The sequence below is a fragment of the Osmia bicornis genome, chromosome 11 (assembly GCF_907164935.1).
Source record: "Osmia bicornis bicornis chromosome 11, iOsmBic2.1, whole genome shotgun sequence".
NCBI lineage: Eukaryota > Metazoa > Arthropoda > Insecta > Hymenoptera > Megachilidae > Osmia > Osmia bicornis.
Genome location: NC_060226.1, coordinates 5,405,175 through 5,424,699, shown reverse-complemented (window position 1 = coordinate 5,424,699; position 19,525 = coordinate 5,405,175). Strand labels below are relative to the sequence as shown.

The window sequence follows — 19,525 nt, the reverse complement described above, 5'->3', positions numbered from 1 at the left end:
CTACGGTAGAAGAAAGTGAATTCGTTAGAAAGAGCACGATTAATGAAGAAAGTCTACATCGACTGAAAGATAAGGACACTTCCAGTTTGATTAACGAACTACGAGGAAGTTTGTTTAAGTATCGTATACTCGAACAGCTACAGGGCTGAATCGTATTTAAAATTACATAAACATTTATCAGGATCGCGAATTAAGAAAGTTTCAAGTCACCCCCCGAGTTTATTGCTCCGTTTAAACGTTCTCACCGCGAACCCCATCTATAACAGGAAGCTTCGAGTAATAGCTTCAACTTTTCAAATGATTCCAACCGAACGATCAGGCGAAAGAATGACTTTCATGAAAGTTACAGGATGTTGAATGGATCGTTCTTTCGACGAAGGAAATTCCAACCTTGAACGCATGGAATCTTGCGACGAAATTCCTTTATCTTCTTCGTTCAAATTTCCTATCCTCGAAATAAAGAGGATGAGAAAATTCTAAATCAGCAAGTTTACACTGCTTCAAGAAGCACACGCGATGGCAGAGGGTGATAAGATTTTATATTTCAAGTTGATATCTTTAATTACTGTGATAATTCCTATCTAAAGTATTATTTTCTTAGTTGAAGATAAACTTGTTAACTGCATTTGAAACTACACAATAATGTACTTTATACTTTTCTTTATTTTTTATATGATTCCATTAGTCTGCATGATTAGATATGAAAACTGAAATTACATTCTATTTGCGAGGAGCCACGTACAATAGGAAAATGTAAAATATTATCTATTGAATTTCCATTCGAAAATTATGTCAAACTGATCTATGTAATCTCATACTAACACAGAGTGTTGGATTAGGTTGGTGTTCTATTTCCGAATGGTGCACTACCACTTTCACAGTTCTTGTTGTAATATTACCTGTCTATCTATCTCTCAAACTGCGCTCGGATTTCAAACTTGATATTATTCAAATACCAAACATTTTGTATGTTTCAAAAATTGGAGAATATAATTTTGAATGGTAAACGATGAGATGTTTCTTTTTATTCTTGAAAAATGTTTTCTTCATGACATTTGAATATCTATCTACAATATTGCAATATTGTAAGGTCGAATATATTTGCAATGTTTTAAAAATGACGTACCTAAGTTTGTCAGCATAATTTGAAGCGTCCATGACTTGTCAATGCAAATGAAGTTTTCGATAATTTTCATTTCGATATTGCCCGTTTGTTACGGGTACATCTAACATAAATAGTTAGATTAAAAGTTTAATGCGCTAAATTAAATTAATACACGAGTCACGCGTTTATTTCGTACGTTTCAGACCGAGCTTATAAAACCTCCTCTATCGGTATCAAACGTGCGAGGTCATTGTCCATTAAAACAACGCAAGTTCAATTCTTGTATAATTATATCTTACCGACCTTGCTGAAATCTACCACGAAACATCAGTACCGATAATTATAAACGTTCTTTTCACGCGATTTAAACGCTAAAAGGGAAACAATAAAATTCGCAAGTAATCTCTGCAAGTGCCCCTATAGAAGCACGTACGATTCAATATCAACAGTAGTATTTGATCTTTCTAAACGGAACGTCTATCATGAAGTTGTGTTTGATAAGTTTCATTTGGACGATACTGTCTATCTGTGATGGATATAGGATACTGGGTCTGTTCCCGTTCCATGCAACAAGTCATTTCGTAATGTTCGAACATTTAATGAAAGCTCTTGCTAGAAAGGGTCACCAAGTGGATGTGCTCAGTACGTTTCCCTTGAAGAAACCGTATCCAAATTATACGGACGTAGTCAAGCTACCTGTGTCGGAACAATTATTGAATAATCTCACCTTCGAAGGTGTGGGCGTATTTACAAGTAAACCGGGTGCTTATATCGTAACCACGTTGCTAGGGAATCCCATCTGCGAATTTTTAGGTGATCAACAGTTACAGAGGTTGTTGAAGAATCCACCCAAGAATCCACCATACGACGTGGTTATTGTAGAGGTAATATTTAATGCTCGGTGATATTTAGAATTAAAAACTGTCACAAAAACGTTTTAAGTGAATTAACAATGTCGAACGTAGTGGTGGTAATTACTAGTCTGTATCAAAAATTTGAAATTCTAACAGCCGATTACTTCTATCATTAATTACCACGTTTAGAATAGTAATTAGTATGCAAGGATAATCATTTTTACGGTGGACATAAAATGGATGGACACTTCGTATAACTATAAAAGCAACGTGACACTTTCACAAAGTAGCAAGTGGCAAGGGTAAACTTTTCAATAATACGCGTTAAAAAATATCGATTTTCTTATAAGTGCATCAAAGTGGATTCAAAGATGAAGCTGTGTTCGATTCTTCTCCTCTGCGCAATACTGTCTCTTTGCCAGGGATACAGGATCCTCGGCTTATTTCCATACCGTGGGGCCAGCCATTTCGTTATGTTCGAACATCTGATGAAGTCATTGGCTAGAAAGGGTCACCAAGTGGATGTGCTCAGTATGTTTCCCTTGAAGAAACCGTATCCAAATTATACGGACGTAGTCAAGCTACCTGTACCGGAACTATTATTGAATAATCTCACCTTCGAAGGTATGAGCATATTTACAAGTGGACCGGGTGGTTATATTGCGTCCACGTTGCTAGGGAATCCCTACTGCAAATTTTTAGGGGATCAACAGTTACAGAGGTTGTTGAAGAATCCACCCAAGAATCCACCATACGACGTGGTTATTGTAGAGGTAATATTTAATGCTCGGTGATATTTAAAATCAAAAACTGTTACACATTCATAAGCCTCCTTGTCAGGCGACAACGTGATTTTATTGACCGATACGTTTCGTCGAAGACGTTTTGATTGTTGCATTTTGCGATTGCTAAGTGAATTAACAACGTCGAACGTAATGGTGGTATGTAATTAGTAGTCGGTATCACAAATTTGAAAGTCTAACAGTTGATTACTCCTATCAGTGATTACGATGTTTAGAATAGTAATTAGTATTCAACGATAAAAAATTTTACGGTAGGAATAAAATGCATGGACACTTCGTATAATTGTAAAAGCAACGTGACACTTTCACAAAGCAGAAAGTGGCAAGGGTAAACTTTTCAATAATACGCGTTAAAAAATATCGATTTTCTGATAAGTGCATCGAAGTGGATTCAAAGATGAAGCTGTGTTCGATTCTCCTCCTCTGCGCAATACTGTCTCTTTGCCAGGGATACAGGATACTCGGCTTATTTCCATACCATGGGACCAGCCATTTCGTTATGTTCGAACATCTGATGAAGGCTTTGGCTAGAAAGGGTCACCAAGTGGATGTGCTCAGTACGTTTCCCTTGAAGAAACCGTATCCAAACTATACGGACCTAGTCAAGCTACCTGTGCCGGCACATTTAATGAATAATCTCACCTTCGAAGGTGTGGGCGTATTTGCAAGTGAACCGGCTGCTTATACCATAAGCGTGTTGCTAGGGAATCCCATCTGCGAATTTTTAGGTGACCAACAGATACAGAGGTTGTTGAAGAATCCACCCAAGAATCCACCGTACGACGTGGTTATTGTAGAGGTACGGTCTTAAATTTCTTTTGCCAATTACCAAGGCAAGTCTACCATGCTCGGTATATTGTACTTATAAAAGATTTCATGAAACAAAGTTGACGCAACGAATACTCAAACGCTTCTCTTATCGTCCATCGTTGGAATAAAAAGTCTCGCTCTTTTGCAAGTGTCTCCTCAATCAGCAAAAGGTCGAATTTATCTATGCTATTTTGAGACACCATGGAGCTCAGTTCGTCAGGGTATTTCGTATCATCTCTGTGCTTCTGCGAATCTCCTTCGTAATATCAACAAATTCATTCGTGCTCTGTTCGATTCTACGGTGAAGTGTATCGCGAATTGCAATAGAATTTTGCTAAAGTGTATTCAACCATGAAGCTGTTTTCGATGATTCTCGTTTGGACTGTTCTGTCTACTTGTTACGGATACAGAATCTTGGGATTGTTCCCATTCCACGGGAGCAGTCATTTCGTTATGTTCGAACAGTTAATGAAGGCTTTGGCTAGAAAGGGTCATCAAGTAGACGTGATCAGCACGTTTCCTTTGAAGAAATCCTATCCAAATTACACGAATATAATTAATTTATCCGTGCCAGCGAACTTAGTAAATAACATGAGCTTCGATAGAATGTTGTTGTTCTCGAAAGTACAGGCAGGCTATGCTACGCCCTATGAAATGGGGAACCCACTATGCGAATATTTTGGTAACGAAGAGATGCAGCAACTTTTGAAAAATCCACCCAACAATCCTCCTTACGACGTCGTCATCATCGAGGTATAGTGTTCTATTTTTTTATAGTTAAGAATACAGGGGCATGAATTAATATTTTTTTCAAATACGGGATATTGGGCGCTGGATATTTTTGTTACAAACTAAAATTAATCTGTACTCTTCTTATCGGTAAAAGAGTGTTATCATAATTCTAATTTCTGTAACTTATCAAAAACGGTGTACCTACTGATAAATTATTTTGTCGGGAAAAATTAGTTTATTCATGAAACGATATTTAAAATTAAAAACTGTTACACATTCATAAGCGTAATCGTTATGCATTGTCATCGAACAACGTAACAAGTCACTGTACGATCGTATGGCGTAAGTTCAAATCTTACGCAATTACATTGCGCAAACCTTGACGAATTTTATCGCGAAACATTGGGTTGATATTATTAAAACATTTTTTCACGTGATTTAAACGTCGAAACGGAAACAAAACGCGCATGAAATCGCAAGTAATCTCCGTGTTCCTCCTTGAACTATATCCGATCGACAGTTCATCTCGGTGTTTCAACAAGAACGTTTACTATTCTTCTGTTCGCTCGACGACGATCGATTAGCGAACGAGGAAAATCGAAAAGAGAAAGATAATCCAACCCTCGTCGTTAGATAATCATAGAACTCTGCGCAGCAATTTCTCTTATCGTTTAGCGATTTCAGGATGGTTGGGAAAATCTTGAAATATCGTAGCTGACCGCTACTGACACAACGATTATCGGAAGGTCAGATTTATCTACGATGATCTAGTTATTACGAACGATAGTTAGTCAGTATATTCCGAACCGTTTCGTGGCACTGGTTCAAAACTTCACTCTAGTACGAATGTTTTCTGGTGTTGATATCGAAAAACTTGCTCGTAATCTGTCGTACATTTATTATTCCCTCTCTGTTAACGAGAACAAGTGGTACTACTAAAGTGCCATTAAACAACCTATCTCAGTCGACAACGTGACTTTATTGCCCGATACGTTCCGTCGAAGACGTTCTGATCGTTGCATTTTGCGAATGCTAAGTGAATTAACAACGACGAACGTAGTGGTGGTAATTAGTAGTCGGTATCACAAATTTGAAAGTCTAACAGTTGATTACTCCTGTCAGTGATTATGACGTTTAGAATAGTAATTAGTATTCAATGATAAAAAATTTGACAGTGGGCATAAAATGAATGGACACATCGTATAACTGCAATCGCAACGTGACATTTTCACAAAGCAGCAAGTGGCAAGGTTAAAATTTTCGATAATTACGCGTTAAAAAATATCGATTTTCTAATAAGTGCATCGAAGTGGATTCAAAGATGAAGCTGTGTTCGATTCTCCTCCTCTGCGCAATACTGTCTCTTTGCCAGGGATACAGGATACTCGCCTTATTTCCATTCTATGGGACCAGCCATTTCGTTATGTTCGAACATCTGATGAAGGCTTTGGCTAGAAAGGGTCACCAAGTAGACGTGATCGGGCCGTTTCCTTTGAAAAAACCGTATCCAAACTACAGAGACATTGTTACCATACCTGTACCCAGAACATTCATGAATAATATGACCTACGCCGAAATGACTACCATGATAAATTCAGCTCCTGCATATGCCGTGGCCACGATATTAGGCAATGCGGTCTGCGAATATTTAGGTAACGAAGATGTTCAAAAGTTTTTGAAGAATCTGCCCAAAGATCATCCTTACGACGTGGTTCTCATAGAGGTATGCTGCTTTTTTATGATATTTCTTCTGAGAGTTTCTTTAGTAGAATTTTAATACCGTCGCTAGTTTGACAACGAAAGTTAATCTGTCTGAATGGAATGAACGTTTAAGAAAGTTCATTGACGAACGAAGAGTTTAATAGCGTTAACAGTTAAACGATGAACTCGTAAAACGTAGCAATAAAGGTTTCTAATGGATGTCCTCTAGGGACACTTTGCTAAAACTCTTTGCATCGCTCGTGTGAAGACTGTTTACGGTGAGGGTTTGAAGATAAAATATCCAGGAAAATGAAAGAACCAATGCAATTTACGTAGAACGTAAGGCTCGAGAATAAATTGAGATAGTATTTCTATGGTATATCCTCGGCTAAGCTCCAATTTAAAACGAGGAAATTTATTTTCTTTTCATAATTTGTGAGTATCTCCATTTCTGGCAATGAAATATTGCTCGGGTTGTTTAAGAAATTTCTGTTGTACATCACTGTTTAAAATCGACGATGTTCTCTGGTTAGGACAGATCAAGACCCACGCAAACTATTACGCCACTTCTCGGTTCGATTTGGTCCTATGGGCAATAACTCGTCCACAACCCCCTCTGGACTATTTTATTACTCGCCAATATGTTGGAGACGTTCGTTTCTCGACACGAAAGTTTATTAACCTCCACCCGTTTACGATATTTTGTAACAAACGACGTCGTTATTGTTGAAAACAAGTTGATATGAGATATATCACGAGTGCATCGAGTGGAAGAGCATTTGTTTAAAAGCAACCTCTTATGTTTGATATTCTAGCGAGTTCAAGAATATATTTATCTATTCTTTGATATTTAATCCAAAAATCGAAAAACTGTGATTCAAAAAATCATTATTTTTAGAGTGATTAATACTAGATACGATAGATAAGCTCCGATAATAGCCACTCGAAATAAGTATTAAAGTTTGATAATCGAGCAAATTAGCTTTAAGAATTAATAGAATCTTAGATGTGAAAGATTGCGAAAATGCCGTCACTTCACTTTTCCGTTGTTAATTATTCTTCCGTTGCCAAGAATCTCGTCCCTTGATTAATTGTTTAATTATTTAACGTAGGGTTATTGTTTCATCGGATCGCCATTCCAGCGAGTCGCGGAATATTTTTAGAAGATGTTGCTTAATAATTGCCATTTTATAAGCCTGAATTCTTTTCCAGGAATCGGCATCATACAATCGCAGTCATTGTGACTAATCTGTGGAAATAATTTCTAAGTTGGAGCTCAGATACAGCACGCGACTACTTGAAAGAAACGATAACGCTTCGTGCTTTGTCATTGTCCGATAAAACTTTATCGGTGAAATTTTCGTTGAAATTGCTGAGAGAGGAACGTGATTAAAACTCCGCCGGCGTGAAATGGCACTTTGCCTCCTATTACACTACCATGATCTTTAATCTTCCTTTTCCTCTTAAACCTGAATAACAGTTGTATAATCCTCGAATTAATATGTACGAAATAACGAAAACAGCGGTCAAGTATTATTACGCGATATCATTATTTAATAGCCAAGTGTCATTACTAGGTAGCTGGAGGTACTACTTAAATAATATTACTCAGCTTTATTACCGAGTATTATTAATCCTATGAAAACCGAAGACCACCTCGATTTTTCACGAAAAAAATAAAATGTTTCAACAATTTATTGACAATGTCACACCATGTTTAAACCAATTCGAAACCAGCGAAATGATGACTTAAACTCCCCTTAATTTCACCTGAATTTTTTCAGATTTTCGGAGCGAACTGTTTCGCCGCTGTGGGTCACGTTTTAAATGTACCAATAATAGGAGCTAGTTCTTCGGCACTTTACCCATGGGCCAACGAATACATCGCGAATCCAGAGAATCTGGCATATCAACCGAATAATTTACTATCCTTCGTGGAGGACATGAATTTCTGGCAGAGATTGTACAACGTTTTACACACTACATACAACAAATGGATATTTCGATATGCTTCGAACGTACAAACGGAGATTATAAGGAAATACATAAGTCCAGACCTACCGGACATTAGGGAACTTGAGAAGAAGATCTCGATGATTTTGGTGAATTCTCACATGTCTTTGAACGGGATCAAATCAACAATACCCGCGTTCGTGGAAGTTGGAGGACTTCACGTCCAAGAGGAAGGAGTGGAATTACCAGCTGTAATTATTTTATCACTCATTTGATTAAGACATCGATAACAATCGTTGAAACGTCGATTTTGTTTTTCAGAGTTTGGAAAAATGGATGAACGATAGCAAGAATGGATTTATCTACTTTTCGTTCGGCTCGATGGTGAAAATCGAATCCTTTCCAGCCAAATACCTCCAAATATTCTACAATTCTCTGGGAAAGATAGCACCTGTTCGAGTTCTAATGAAAATAGCTAAATCGGATGAACTTCCCCCTGGTTTGCCGGGAAACGTTCACACTTTATCATGGATACCACAGGTCAAAGTTCTGAGTAAGTTTTTTCTATTTTGGTAAAAATTAGACAAATTATTTTGTGAAAAGAACGAGAGAAAAATATTCGTTGAGATATTAATTTCGCGGCATAATTACTGTTTTTATTAGAACACCCTAATGTAAGAGCATTCATCACTCACGGTGGCTTGATGGGAACTCAAGAGGCTATTCACTACGGTGTCCCCATGATTGGTATACCATTGTTTGCCGATCAATTTATCAACATCGACGTCGGTACCCAGAAGAACATCACGATAGGATTAAATCTGGACACTTTAACCGAGGAGAAAATGGATGACGCTTTGAAAGCAATTTTAAACGACCCCAAGTACCGGTAAATTGTCCCTCTACTTTAGATTACTTTTAAATCGATCCATCGACACATGTTTCGAACATCTTCACTTTAACAACTCGACTGAATAATCATTTATCTTCTGATAAAAAATGTAATAACATTTTACAGGGAAGCAGCAAAGAAGCTGTCAGTCAAATTTCTAGACAGGCCTATGAATGCCTCGGAGACTGCGGTTTATTGGGTCGAATACATTATAAAACACGGTGCTGATGCGCTAAGATCACCTGCGATGAAATTGACATGGTGGCAAGTGGAATTATTAGACGTTTACGCTTTCCTGCTAATTACAGCATTAATCTCATTGTATATATCGATAGTCGTATTAAGATTTATGTTTCACCTGGTGAATTCGAATGACAGCGTGTCGCACAAGAAGAAAGTTTCTTAGACTAATTTTCTCAATTGATTCTAATTGACTTCTGATGATTTTCACGAGATTTCTCGCATATATGAGATTTCTCGTATATAATTATACAGAATATCGTGTGAAAATTCAGATTTTATATGAAAACAAAAATCAAGATATGAGTATTCTCTAGAAATTATAAATGTATAGAGAACACCGGTGCACTTTAGTATAGTGAAAGAATCTTTTAAAATGGAAAACACTTTGACCACCCTGCGCACTAGATTTATCACCACTCAATTTTTATTTATGGGGTCACGTTAACCTTCCAACAGCTCTGGATGGGTTAATAGTGACCCAGACCTGCGAGACGTACGTATAACGGTGCATCGACTGAAATTGAGCACCTGAATTATTAAATAACAGACTTTTGTATCGAACAAATTGTTATTACACAAAGCACGTAAAGAATATTTTTATTAATACGGATAAAACATGTCAAGTTTAGAATCTGCAAATAAATGAAATTATTAAAAAGTATTGTACATACTCTTTTTCTTTTTTGTTTAACACATGCAAATATGTGTTACATATATTATCGTGAAAGAACATTTAAAATTAATAACAATAGATATCAAAGTTTTCTGTTGGAAACTCACTTACATTTCCGTCATTCGAATAAACAAAGTAGGACTATTTAATTATATTTATGACAGTTTATATTTACGATAGACACGTAAAAGAATCGTTTGTTCCAGTCAGATACCAAAGTTCGTTTATTTTTATCTTCCTCCTTTTATTGTTGAAGAACGGATAGGAAATTGAAATCGACCGAAATACTCGGTTAAAAATAATTTGTTATCCGCATAACGTGAGACTGTTACGAACGATAATGGAGGAAGGAAAATCATATCAATGGAACAATATGGAAACCACTGAAAGGACATCCGCGGGGTTGAGTTATCGCAACATGTTTCACCGTGCAAAAGCGCGGATCTCGTTTTGAATTGATGCTCTCGTACGATGAAATCTCAGATTTCCAGTGGAAATCGTTCGTTGCGATCGCGATCGTGTTCGTGTTCGTGTCGATCCATCAATCAGCATTTCGAGCCGTCGGGTAAAATCTAGGACAGGAAAACGTAGCTAGGAATCCGAGAAAAAGACTTCTCAACAGGATGAAATCGGAACGAATCGGTCTGAACGAAAATCTCTCTCCATCTTACGAGATCATCAATGCCCAGGTGGAAAACAAAAAAGAGAATTTATAAGGTTTCGATATCGATCGAAATGGGACAACGACTTGTATTCTCACTTTTGGATAAAATACGAATTTTATTTTTATTTATCAACACTGACATTATTGATAATAAATATTTCATCGGCTTACTTAATATTAAGCTTCATTTTATAATTTATAGATACTAATTATCTCATCTCTCTTAGTTCATTTATTTTGAATTCAATTTTTGTTATTTAATTTTTTCTCTTCGCGCTAAATCGTTCCTGGAATGCCCGTTACAAAAAAACTATTGCATCAGAGGCTAATTTGAACACTTCCACTACGGCACAAATAAATCTAACCGGCTCGAACAGCCTGCCGAGCAGGTTCACCAGCTAGTTCCCAGTTGTCTTTCATCGACGTAACATTGAGAGTGTTCTGTTAGTGATGTGGTGTCTGTTCGAGCACAAGTAAATATTACCCATAGTAAATATGTAAATTATCTTCTCACCATCACTATTCAAACTCCTCGTACACGTAATAAGTAGTAAATTTAGTGGAAAGGGTTCCATTCGGTTTAAAAATAATTCTTACGCAGGCGCGATTACTATTATCTTCTTCGACTACGATAAAGATGAAAAACACTTGAAAAGGTGCTACATCATAAAGTATTGAAGTGTTTTTTACCCATCATCATTTCGGAGATAAAGATAAATAAACTTTCTAAGAATTCGAAAATCGAAAGAAGTTTCAAAACTTTTAACACTACGAAATTCCAGGACTTCAAAATTTTAGAGAATTCCAAAACTTTCAAAAATTTCAACAGCAAAAACTTATAAAAATCCCAAGAATCAAAATTTTTATAATAAGATATATCAAAACTTTGACAATTTGAGAATACTTCCAAGACCCAAGGATTGGAAAAGTTTGGTGGTTCAAAATTTGACAAAATTTCAAGATAACTAAAATCAAATTCAAGTTCAACTATTTCATCATTAACACTTGGTTATCTAATCGTGTACCCACCCGTACGTGATAAATATTGAACGGCAGCAGTGAGATCGGCTCAGAATCAGTCACGGACTCGCAATTAATTCTTGTTCAACGAGAGTAATGATAGTGAACATATTACTGTCAAACCAACAGGTTTCGAGCAGCTAAATTGATAACCTGAGTGTCGATCGAATTACACGTGTAAACAACATTAAATTTTCATCGTCGCGATGAAGCTACTTCTAACGATTCTATCAACGATACTGATATGCAGTCAGTTTACAAACTCGCTGAGAATTCTTGCTGTATTTCCGCTGAATGGGAGAAGCCATTGGATTATGGCCGAGTCAGTGCTAACCAGTTTGGCTAAACGAGGTCACAAGGTAGATGCCATCACCCACTTCCCGTTAAAGGATCCACCACCAAATTACAGAGATATATCTTTGGAAGGAAGCACACAAACGATGGTTAACTATATGAAAGCAAGCAACATTTCGAAGATAAACGCACAGGATTTTAAATTTCTCACTGATATAACTGGTCATAAGATTTGTCAATTGATGGAGTTTCCAACGTTAAAGGAAGTGATCGATAATCCACCTAAAGATCCACCGTATGATCTTGTTATTGTTGAGGTGAGTTTTGCATATACGCACAGCTGTGCAATTACTGAGTCATGTAATTGAGATACTTTGTTTTTACTTATGGTTAGTACGTTATATGACGCAATGAAAATTGATATATTTACTATGGCACTATAATTACATATTTATTATCTAGTTTTGCTACTCTTCTGCGTTGCTTGCTATCTTACCGATAATTAATATTTATAACGCGTTGGATACCGCGAGGGTCACCCGTGACCGGTATTACAAATTTATTATAATGTAATAACCGAATGAAATGAACAAAAGTTCTTAGTATCGATATTATAATAATTTTGTAAAGCACCGGATGAAACGTTCAAATTCGAAGTATTTAAAAAGACAAACAACAAAATTATCTATTATTAATCTTTAACGAGATGACATATGTAATGAATGAGGATTAGTAAGCAAAATTATAATCTTCACAGTTTAAAGAATGATAGATGCTATATACTTATTTTATCGATAATGATCAGTTGTGATGTATTAATTAGGAACATCTCTGTTATTTAACCTTCTCGTAATGACGCCGAAAAATTTTATATGAATGTGAATTTTTTTTCGATATTTATTTTTAGATATCTGGTAAACCTGTTTTTAAAGAATTTTAAATAGCTTCTATCTTTCTTTCCTCTTTTTTTTTAACGAAAAAATCCGATTTTATTCGTGAGAAGAATCTTCAGTATTTCCTTTCATTGCTTTTCAATTTATTGAAGAATTCCATGAAACAGCTTCTATAGATGAAACGAAGCTTAATCGTAATAATTCAACTAGACCGTCCATTAATAAATAAAACCTTGGCACGAATTGTACTCCATGGCGTAAAATGGAAAAATTAACAGAAGACTAACGTAAACAGTAAAAATGCATTCCATTTTCTTCTTTCTGGTAAAAGGGTCGCGTTTGTAAGGGACGGCTATTTATATCTGGAAAAATTTAGGGAAAGAATATTTGCCGACATTCTGAATGGCTTAATGGTTTAGGCAGTCATTCGGCGAACGAAAGATCCGATTTCGAATCTCAGGACTGAATAATTTTCTCCCTAATCGAAAAAATATTTTTCATCCTTTCATCTTTTCCCTCAATTCTTCCCTCTGTTCCAAATATTTCTTATTCATATCCATTGATCATTCAATGAAACTGACAACCAGTCGTTTCAACAAAAGATTTATGCAACTCGAAAAGAAATTAGTCATTTTAATTTCAAGGAATATCTGGAATTGAATCAATCGAAAATCTGCATAAATGTACATTGTACGATTTTCATTGCGAATTTTATTATAAATTTGTATTTAAATGAAGATTTAAAATAGAGTAGAAATGAAGTAATTTTTAATGTTCCTTTTAGGTATTTATGATGCCGTGTTACCTGGCATTTGGTCGTCACCTAAACGTTCCCATGGTCGCTATGATGACTGCAAATTTCCAAGAGTGGTTCAGCGACATCATAGGAACTCCGCATAATCCCGCTTATATGCCGTCCTTATTCTCATCCTACGATCAACGGATGACCTTCTGGGAGAGGCTGATGAATACCTTCCAAACGAACATGGTCTCGTTGCAACTGAACTACTACCTGAGCGAGCAGGAAGTATATCTGAAGAAATATTTCGGCCTGAATGCCACAATCGCGGAGTTGTACGGTGACATATCTATTATGCTGATAAATTCCCATCATAGTTTGAACGGAATCAGCCCAAAGATTCCGTCCCTCATCGACATTGGTGGTGTGCACGTTAAAAATGACTCGACACCTTTACCATCGGTAAGTATTTTAATCAACGATCGTTTGATAATGCAAAATAACAAATTTCGAATAGCCCATCGAATCGAAAAGGTTAAAACATTTACTACCCAACACGATAAGGGAATTTACAGGGAAGTAGTTATATTATTCAACGTCGAAGAATCTCGAGTAACAGAAAATCCCTGGATAATTGAGAAGCATTCCGTCGGTTATTCTCGAAATTCTGACGGGTTCCAAGATAAATTGCTCCTTGAGGGAAATTCTGATCCGAGGGCAGAATTCCCTTTGGATTCGAAAGTATTTGAATCTTGAAATATCGATTAAATGATCAGAAAAATGCATCGAAGTGCATCGAGTGTGAAGAGCAGTCTTGAAGATGTTACTGATTTATTGAATGGAATTTGTAATTAATTTAAAACGCTCGATATTGGAAAGATAATATGCCCTTAAACTTATAAAAATTAATCATTTTAGAAAAATCAAGTCGTCGTATTCCGAACGATTACAATTGCGTTTCTAAAGACAATTGTTTGTGACTCGACAGGATCTACAAAAATGGTTGGACGAAAGCACCCACGGGTGCATATTTTTCACGTTCGGATCGATGGTGAGGATCGAGACATTCCCTGACCCGTTGCTGCGAACATTCTACAAAGTTTTCGAAAAACTTGCGCCAGTTCGTGTGCTAATGAAGGTTGCGAAAAAAGAGGACCTACTTCCAGGACTACCAAAGAACGTGATGATTAAGTCTTGGTTCCCTCAAGTGCCCATTCTCAGTGCGTTATTAAAGAAGTTTTTTAATAATCACTTGGTGTAAAAGGGTTGTAAAAATGAAATTCTCTTGTTTTTCATTACAGAGCACAAGAACACGAAAGCGTTCCTCACTCATGGCGGTCTATTGGGAGCCCAAGAAGCCATCTACTTTGGAATTCCCTTGATCGGAATTCCACTTTTCGGCGATCAACATAATAATTTACAAATTGTAGCTAAGAAACATATCGGCGTCACTCTTGGCTCGGTAGAGAACGTCAACGAGGAAACGTTGAGCAATGCGATCAACACGATTTTGTATAACGATACTTATCGGTAAGCGGACACTAAAGGTTTCCAAATCAGTATTCGTTTCTGATAGGAGAATGATGCTCGAAAATTTCACGATAATTCGTTAGAATTTCTATAGACAGTTTTGCTAGACGGTTGAAACGATATAAATGAAAGTTTACATGACACAAAGTCCCATCAAAGTTCGTAGAGTTCATGAAATCGAAAACTTGAAGAGGTGTGGTACGCGGAGCTTGCGAAATTCGCAAACTTCCGAGTGGAATCGATTTCTCGTAACTTTCAGTTTTCCAAATTCCCTCCATCTGTTTCTACTTCATTTTCCCGCTCTGGTGCACATCCCTTTCTTTTCTATACACTATGCTCCTATTTTCTTATTTCGATCACACTATTCCAGACTCACGAAAAGCAAACCCTACATTTTAACTATTTTCAATTCTTCTATATAAATTGTATTTCATATTTTTTCATTGTTTCATTTTCTTTCTGTGATCGTTCTACCATCGAACCTGGTTTCGTTAACGTCGTTCTACTTACAGTTGCAAATCTTATTTTTTTTTTCAGAACAAACATGAAGAAACTATCGCAGCTATTCAAAGACAGACCGATGAGCCCCGTAGACACCGCGATTTTCTGGGTCGAATACGTCGGACGACACGGGAACATTTTGCAATCACCCGTGCTTCATCTTAATTGGTGGCAACGAAACCTTTTGGACGTTTATGGTTTCATCCTTGCCTGTGTTGCATTAATACTTTACGTAGCGTTCGTTTTGATACGAAAATTAAAGAATTGTCTACTAGGACATACGCATTGCCACAAGAAAGGTGGAAAATCCTCGAACTCGAAGAAAAATAAATAAACCCTAATTGATGGGATTTTTACTACAGAGACTTTTATTATTTGAAACGATCAAAATTAAAATAAGGGAAAGTGCATTCTGCGTCTTGAATTTAGCGAAACATTCTTCATCGTTGTTACACTTTTGTACGAAGACAACTTTGTTCAATAAACTTTCTTAATAAAAGAGAATTTCCATTGTATTTACACTCTTTTACTTTTTCAACTTTTACATTTTCCTTTCCGCACGTTTTACTTTATGAAGTTGTAATGTTTTGCCGCCACGTAATAAGAATTTTTAGAAAAGAATATATTTAAGAATTTCTTAGATTATTTAGAGATTAATTACTGATTAAGAACAGAGACTAATTAAAATCTAATGCAAATGTAATGAAAAATTAAAAAAAAAAGAATTAATGTTAGTAAACTTTTCGTTAGATTTGTATGGATGAAAAATGTAAAAAACTTACCCGGTAGCGGGGTTGAATTGGTAGCCTGTAACTGCAAGCATTCCTGCTCCCTTTCCAGTAAAATGCGACGAAGTTCGTCGTCCAATAGGGTGCTACCGGCTGTCGTATTTCCAGGCATCTGCAACAATGAAAACTTAAACAGTTGTTACTGGTCGCCTCACAAAATACACCCTGCTATTTCATATAACTTTAAAGTTATGAAGTTAAATTCAGCTGAACGCAATTTCTGTTTATTAATGAGATGGAATACATCAATAAATTGTTCCTTTGTCTCATGAAACCATCAAATTCTTTATCCTAACTCTATTATAATTTCAACAAACAATTATAAATAAAAGAAATAATTTTAAAAGTGAAGCTGAAGCAAAAAAGATATCCGCGGTTCTTGATCGAAATTAACATCAGGTGTTGTTCAAGTTTCTCGATCAATATTCCTGATAAAAAATGAAGAAAATTACTGCAAAAAGAAGAGGAAATGATCTTCCATGCTATTAGTTTAAAGTGTCGTATCTAGTTGATTAATAGCATTTGCTCATTCGAAACCTTGCACTTTGTCTTCCGTATGCTCTTCAACCTTTCATGAAACCGAGACGTAAATGAATTATGCGTGATCTATTCAGTGGTAATTCTCGCTTGTGTCTCTACGGATCATTTACATTTCAAATTTCTATTCTTTAATTAATACAAGTATCTTCAAAAACGGAACCTTTTTTCCTTTCCTCTCGTTTCCTATTGTTTTCTCTCTTCCTAATCTAACTCATTCATAAGCAGAACGGAACGAGTTCACAACCCCTGGGTGCTGACCTCGTCAGCCAGCACCCAGAGGTCAGGGTGAACAAGATGGTAGGAAATTCGAGGAACAACAGGTGTTTCGCTGACCTAGTTATTTCAACACCATTTCAGGAATACCTTTGTCAGCTACAAAAATCAAGTCTCTTTTATTCTTTGAAGAATGACAATTCTTTCACTTAGATAAGACAAAAATTAAATTTGATATATATTGAATGGTGAAAAATCAAGAATACTATCCATATTTAACACGATTGAACATAACACGTAACTTCTGTCCAAGTGCTATACTTTCCATGTTGATTCACCTGTTCGTCACAAAACAAGTTTCTTTGAAGAAATGCAAACATTTCTCATAATTACAAATGTGTTAGAGTGTTGAGGATTATTAGTTCTTTTTTTTTTATAAAAGATTAATTGGAATTTTACCGACAATTGATCTGTTAGATCTATTAGAAAAAAATCATTTTAAGAAAATCTGTTAATAAGAAGAAGATTGTATAAACATAAATAAATTACCGTTTGGTCCAGGTGAACGAGTGGTCTAAATAGGCCGCGAAAGACACGCAAACAATTGAAACTAAAAAAGAAAGAAAACGAAAGGAATTAGCAATTCGTTAATTGAACGGTTCGTTCTAATTGAAAATCGATATTCACCGTCGCTTCTTTTTTCCTCACCATCTCAGAGAAACTTTCGAATTTCTAACGAGTTTCTGATCCCCCTTCGAAACCACGACAAAATTTCTAATCCAGTATTCCAGTTTCAAACAGGATTTAACGAATGAACTAAAGTTTCGATGTTCTCTTGGAACAAATGAAAATGTATTTGTTTTAGATCATTTTACTAACTCAATTTCAAGACCAGATTTATATTTATATAACGTTCCTTTATCAACATGAGTGATAGAAAACCAATAAACTTTGACCTCAACGTACAGTCTACCAACTGGAAGTCTATTAATAGACTAATGTCACTTATTGATCGAGAACCCTTTAATGGACCATTGGTCTATTAACTACTCAATCAAATGTATTAATTTCGTTCAATAATACCATATTATAAAATAATAATAGACATTTAATTGATCCATTAGAATAATCACTAATACGAAGGAATCTGATCAAAAAATAATTAATTTGATTTGGACAATTTCTGGTCCACCCATTTTAATAATGACAGTTAAACTTTACATATCAAAACATTTTAAGGACGAATCAGTAAAGGAAGTAGAAGTTTTCATCCCCTAAAAATTGTAATGATTATTTATAATTTGATCGGTAACAACAACACGTTTGCAATTAAGACATCACAGTTGTGACCTGGCTAAAGCAGTTACGGAACTTCAAAGTTCCCTTTTGCGTCTCATTTACCTAGCGAAATGGAGACCGGTTACGATATGTTACACAGTGGTGTGGAACTTCCGTTCCTAGACGAAAATTGAGTGGCAAGTTTTGGCGTACCCTCGCCGCATCGGTGTATCCAAACGATCGATGCCACCGGATTTATTTTCCAAAGGAAGTTTGCGAAAGAAACCCGAGAACTTGCCGGCCATCTTTCGTCCCAATAAAATTGTTTCCAACGTTTCGGTTATTGGCTACATACGAAAAACCATGAGAGCATCTCTCGATAAAAATATAAAATCTGATAGTTCATTAAAAGTTTCATTTAATTGATTGACGAGATACGAAATGTGGAGAAGCATCGAATAAAGTCATTAAAATTCCAAACGAAAACTCGAGATAGAGTATCGGTGTCGAATCTGAAAGGGGAGTAAATTAACCTGTCTGATGTATTAAGTAATTAAAGCGTTTAACTAAAATTAGCTGTAATTAGAGGTGGTACCGTGTCGACAGTGATTGCGGAATATTTGCCGGCGAAGGAATCGAACGGTGATCAATCGATTAATTAACTTCTATTGGAGCTAATTGCAAATATAAGTTCGAGGTTTCTTTGGAAAATTATAATTATATAACAGTAACAGGATAATTAATTTAATATAAATTACAAATTATTTCGACGCGGAGAATAAAAGTGCACGAATTACATAAAGACTGAAAGACTCGTCGGTTTACCTTGAACACATTATCGGTTTTATTTTCACATTTGTACGCCACATGCGTTCCAATTATGCTATTATATCAGCTACCTCCCGTCGATACATTTAGAAATCGAACGCAGAACCAAAGGTACTGGGTTATTAGGTCGACAGCTAAATTCGCGACCCTCCCGTTCCACGCAATCATTTATTAAAATTGACTAAATAACAATTTTCACCCGTACGTTGAACGTGTTAATATCAATATGAACATTTCGTTAGCTCCTCTTTGTACATCCTTGATTACACGCGGAAAAAGGGGTAATTTCTCTTTGAAAAATGACCCTGTTAACAGGTTGATGACCGTCGCGCTGCGAAACACAGGAAACATCCGTGTCTGTTTTACAGGAAGGTCAACCGATGTTGAATATTACCTCTGCCTGGCCGACAGACAGAGAAAACGCATACAACAGGCTCGATAGATTGAAATCGCCGACACGTTACAAATTGT

At 36.1% G+C, this 19,525-nt stretch overlaps 3 protein-coding genes across 12 annotated transcripts in view; 2 read left to right on the top strand and 1 right to left on the bottom strand.

Moving 5' to 3' along the window:
• Positions 1-19,525, bottom strand: part of LOC114872429 (calcitonin gene-related peptide type 1 receptor-like) — a 65,467-nt gene that overhangs the window by 25,939 nt on the left and 20,003 nt on the right. For 2 of the 5 annotated variants that reach the window (XM_029179598.2, XM_029179603.2), the window contains exon 3: positions 16,190-16,307. In XM_029179598.2, the coding sequence (XP_029035431.1) occupies positions 16,190-16,307 (118 nt within the window). Of the gene's footprint in view, positions 1-16,189; positions 16,308-17,497; positions 17,559-17,635; positions 17,782-19,525 lie in introns of those variants that run through there. The other 3 variants (XM_029179602.2, XM_029179600.2, XM_029179599.2) reach the window with 3 other exon arrangements.
• Positions 1,573-9,754, top strand: LOC114872428 (UDP-glucosyltransferase 2-like). Of its 5 annotated transcripts, none has more exons than XM_029179596.2 (5): positions 1,573-1,989; positions 7,790-8,209; positions 8,280-8,511; positions 8,622-8,847; positions 8,977-9,754. In XM_029179596.2, exons 1-5 carry the CDS (start codon positions 1,588-1,590, stop codon positions 9,254-9,256), a joined length of 1,560 nt encoding a protein of 519 aa, XP_029035429.2. In that variant the 5' UTR covers positions 1,573-1,587; the 3' UTR covers positions 9,257-9,754. The 5 variants fall into 5 exon arrangements, with proteins under 5 accessions (XP_029035429.2, XP_029035427.2, XP_029035426.2 ...); XM_029179594.2 differs by lacking the exon at positions 1,573-1,989 and adding an exon at positions 2,249-2,732; XM_029179593.2 differs by lacking the exon at positions 1,573-1,989 and adding an exon at positions 3,038-3,561.
• Positions 10,800-15,922, top strand: LOC114872427 (UDP-glucosyltransferase 2-like). 2 transcript variants are annotated; one of them, XM_029179591.2, is made up of 6 exons: positions 10,800-10,903; positions 11,580-12,061; positions 13,422-13,838; positions 14,365-14,596; positions 14,678-14,906; positions 15,444-15,922. In XM_029179591.2, exons 2-6 carry the CDS (start codon positions 11,657-11,659, stop codon positions 15,739-15,741), a joined length of 1,581 nt encoding a protein of 526 aa, XP_029035424.2. In that variant the 5' UTR covers positions 10,800-10,903; positions 11,580-11,656; the 3' UTR covers positions 15,742-15,922. The 2 variants fall into 2 exon arrangements, with proteins under 2 accessions (XP_029035424.2, XP_029035422.2); XM_029179589.2 differs by having other exon boundaries at positions 10,806-12,061.

What these genes read in the sequence shown, in the direction of transcription:
- LOC114872427 (XM_029179591.2), top strand. Translation starts at nt 11,657, where the DNA reads ATGAAGCTACTTCTAACGATTCTATCAACGATACTGATATGCAGTCAG. An exon ending in ATGATCTTGTTATTGTTGAG is followed by an intron (nt 12,062 to 13,421) that starts GTGAGTTTTGCA and finishes TGTTCCTTTTAG; the next exon opens with GTATTTATGATGCCGTGTTA. An exon ending in TTGTATAACGATACTTATCG is followed by an intron (nt 14,907 to 15,443) that starts GTAAGCGGACAC and finishes TTTTTTTTTCAG; the next exon opens with AACAAACATGAAGAAACTAT.
- LOC114872428 (XM_029179596.2), top strand. Translation starts at nt 1,588, where the DNA reads ATGAAGTTGTGTTTGATAAGTTTCATTTGGACGATACTGTCTATCTGT. An exon ending in ACCACAGGTCAAAGTTCTGA is followed by an intron (nt 8,512 to 8,621) that starts GTAAGTTTTTTC and finishes TGTTTTTATTAG; the next exon opens with AACACCCTAATGTAAGAGCA. An exon ending in TTAAACGACCCCAAGTACCG is followed by an intron (nt 8,848 to 8,976) that starts GTAAATTGTCCC and finishes AACATTTTACAG; the next exon opens with GGAAGCAGCAAAGAAGCTGT.